A 2,564-nucleotide genomic window follows, 5' to 3' on the forward strand; every position below is an offset into this window, starting at 1 on the left:
AGCTTATTTACCATTGCTGCATATTTATTGGCAAAAAATGAATGGGAAAAAAATGAGAAAGTTCGGCGGCGAGTTTTAAGGGATCACTCCAATCCCTTGGATATCCCAGATTCCGTGTAAGTATATATAAAACAAAGTTTGGAACACAAGAGATGCTTTTTGTCCCAATAAAGTTTTGTTGCCTATTACAGGATAAGTAAAGAAGCGTTTCTTGAAATTGTTCGTGATGTCCAACCATTCATAACTCCGTCATCTATTACGATTGAAATAAAGCTTGCTACTATTTTGAGGTACCTTGCAGAGGGAGGATTCCAGCGCTCGGTAGGAAAAGACACCGACATATCCCTTGCAAGAAGTACCGTGTGCAGAGTCTTACATGAGGTGCTAAATGCTTTAGAAAAAGCACTGTGTCCAAAATGAATTAAACTACAAATGAGCGAAAAAGAAATAAAAATGTCAAAAGCACATTTTTTCAACAATTTTTGTATTCCCGGAATAATCGGTTGTGTGGACGKGACACACATAAAAATTACGAAGCCCCCCCAAAATGAGTATCTATTTTTTAACAGAACGGGTTACTTCAGCGTTAATGCGATGATTGTGAGTTACAAATATGAAATTTGTTGTTGATATTAATTCACTTCTTTTACAGATTTGCGATTACAGAATGCGTATAACGGCTGTGGATGCATGCCACCCTGGCTCCAGTCATGACGCCTTTATATTTTCTTTAAGTGCTGCCAAACAATATCYTTCATCCAGGTATGTGGGCGGAGACCATAGATCTTGGCTACTAGGAGATTCAGGATATGGCTTGGAACCATATTTACTTACCCCTTATCGTGATGCAAACGCTGGGTCACCACAGCACAAATTCAATTTACAACACTCCAAAGTAAGAAATATCGTTGAGAGAGTAATCGGAGTCCTCAAGAGCCGCTTTAAATGTCTTCAAACAACTATGCCATATGTCCCAGAGAAAGTTGTAAAAATGATAAATATATGCAGTGCTTTGCACAACATTTGTCGCCATTATAACCTGGATGTCTTTGCTTTAGATGTAGTGGACGATTTTATGGACGAAGAAGTTGCTGATCATAGCAGCCATCTACAAACTGCGTATAGTATAATTTTCATATTTTTTTATTCAATAAAAAACAATAAAAACATCACACATGACTGAGATCATTTAATACTATTAATAATTAGTAAAATTAATTATTCGGTATTTTTTGGTTTTAAATAAATATCCCTTTGGACTCGAATTTCTTCAATTTCGAGCATCTTTTGCTTAATAATATTTTTAGCGATTAAGCTKTCCTGCTTGGCCAGATAATACTTTCGACGATCGGCGTTTTGTTCGGCAATAAGCTGGTTTTATTGCGCCACTAATTTCGTCAGTTTATCCATATTGGCAGAAAGAAGCTGCAATGTATCGGATATCTTCTCAACTGCACCTGCTTCTGTTGCCATGTGCTTTTTGAGGCAATCTTGCACACTGTCCTCATGCTGTCGTTTGCGTGGTGTGGACTTTGGTCCGCCGCTGGCAATTTCATCAATACTTAAAATGGCATCCAAAGAATCGTTTTCGACATCAACAGAATTAACGCTTACTCCAAATGAAGCGCTATTTGCAATGCCTTCCACCGCCGTGTAAATTCCACATATTCGAGCAACTTCTTCCTCACTGGGGGTCAGGGTAAATTTACTGAATTGCCGTCCTCCAGTAGCTCTGCTTTTGTTTTTGTTGTATGCGATTTTCTTTCGGATGCAGCCTTTCCAATCGGACCATACCTATTAAAAAAATGTTAAKGCAGTTCACATAGGTATGTACATACATGATATTTTTCTCACCTTTTTCCAGCCGTTAACGTCTTTTTGCGGTRGACCTTCGCTATTTAACATTTTGGCAAGGTCTGCCCACAAAGCCTCCGCAGCGACGCGATCCCCTTTAACGAAATTTTTTGCCAAGTCGGGGTTTTTTTCCATAAAATTTAAAAAAATATTTTGCTGAGTTTAGCTTTTATGTTTTCCCCTAAAACAAGAAAAGGAAAGTATTAATTTTTGTGAAGAAATCCAAATAACTGGCTCAAATACTTACATTTTAAGTTTTACAAGCAAATTCAATAATTTTCTTTTTTTTTATTAATTTAGACTTACTTAGCGCTTGAAATACAATAATCCAATAATTTCGCGCTCTTATTTTTGACCGATATCAAAACGTTAAATAATTTGCGAAATCGATTTCCAGAACATGCCATATCGCACCGATTTCATGTTCGAAAAATGTGTATTCGTAATCGCAAAGTGGTATTCAGAACACCGTCTCACGATTTCATTATCATTTTCATGCGAAAACGATTTCTGGAACATGCTTGATAAGTATGGAATAGCTAAGTTCGGGTGCAATCGAACATTTTATACTCTTTCAACTAGCAAGAATTAAAGCCAGGAAGATACCTTTATGTGTAAACGTCAACCAGAGGATCGAAATCCTAGCGACTTTAGGTATACATTTACTGTTTATAACTCATACACTGACATACACATAAGGTTTGTTACAA

The 2,564-nt window shown here is 37.0% G+C and overlaps 1 protein-coding gene across 1 annotated transcript; it reads right to left on the reverse strand.

Annotated features, from left to right (window-relative positions):
- Positions 1 to 1,233: 1,233 nt before the first annotated feature.
- LOC108972725 lies at positions 1,234 to 2,188 on the reverse strand. Its single transcript, XM_018939463.1, has 3 exons — positions 2,102 to 2,188; positions 1,855 to 2,035; positions 1,234 to 1,794 (listed from the first exon to the last, which is right to left on the reverse strand). Exons 2-3 carry the CDS (start codon positions 1,987 to 1,989, stop codon positions 1,378 to 1,380), a joined length of 552 nt encoding a protein of 183 aa, XP_018795008.1. The 5' UTR covers positions 1,990 to 2,035; positions 2,102 to 2,188; the 3' UTR covers positions 1,234 to 1,377.
- Between the last annotated feature and the right edge of the window lie 376 nt (positions 2,189 to 2,564).

Source organism: Bactrocera latifrons, unplaced genomic scaffold (assembly GCF_001853355.1).
Source record: "Bactrocera latifrons isolate USDA-ARS-PBARC rearing strain unplaced genomic scaffold, ASM185335v1 scaffold_42, whole genome shotgun sequence".
NCBI classification, from domain to species: domain Eukaryota; kingdom Metazoa; phylum Arthropoda; class Insecta; order Diptera; family Tephritidae; genus Bactrocera; species Bactrocera latifrons.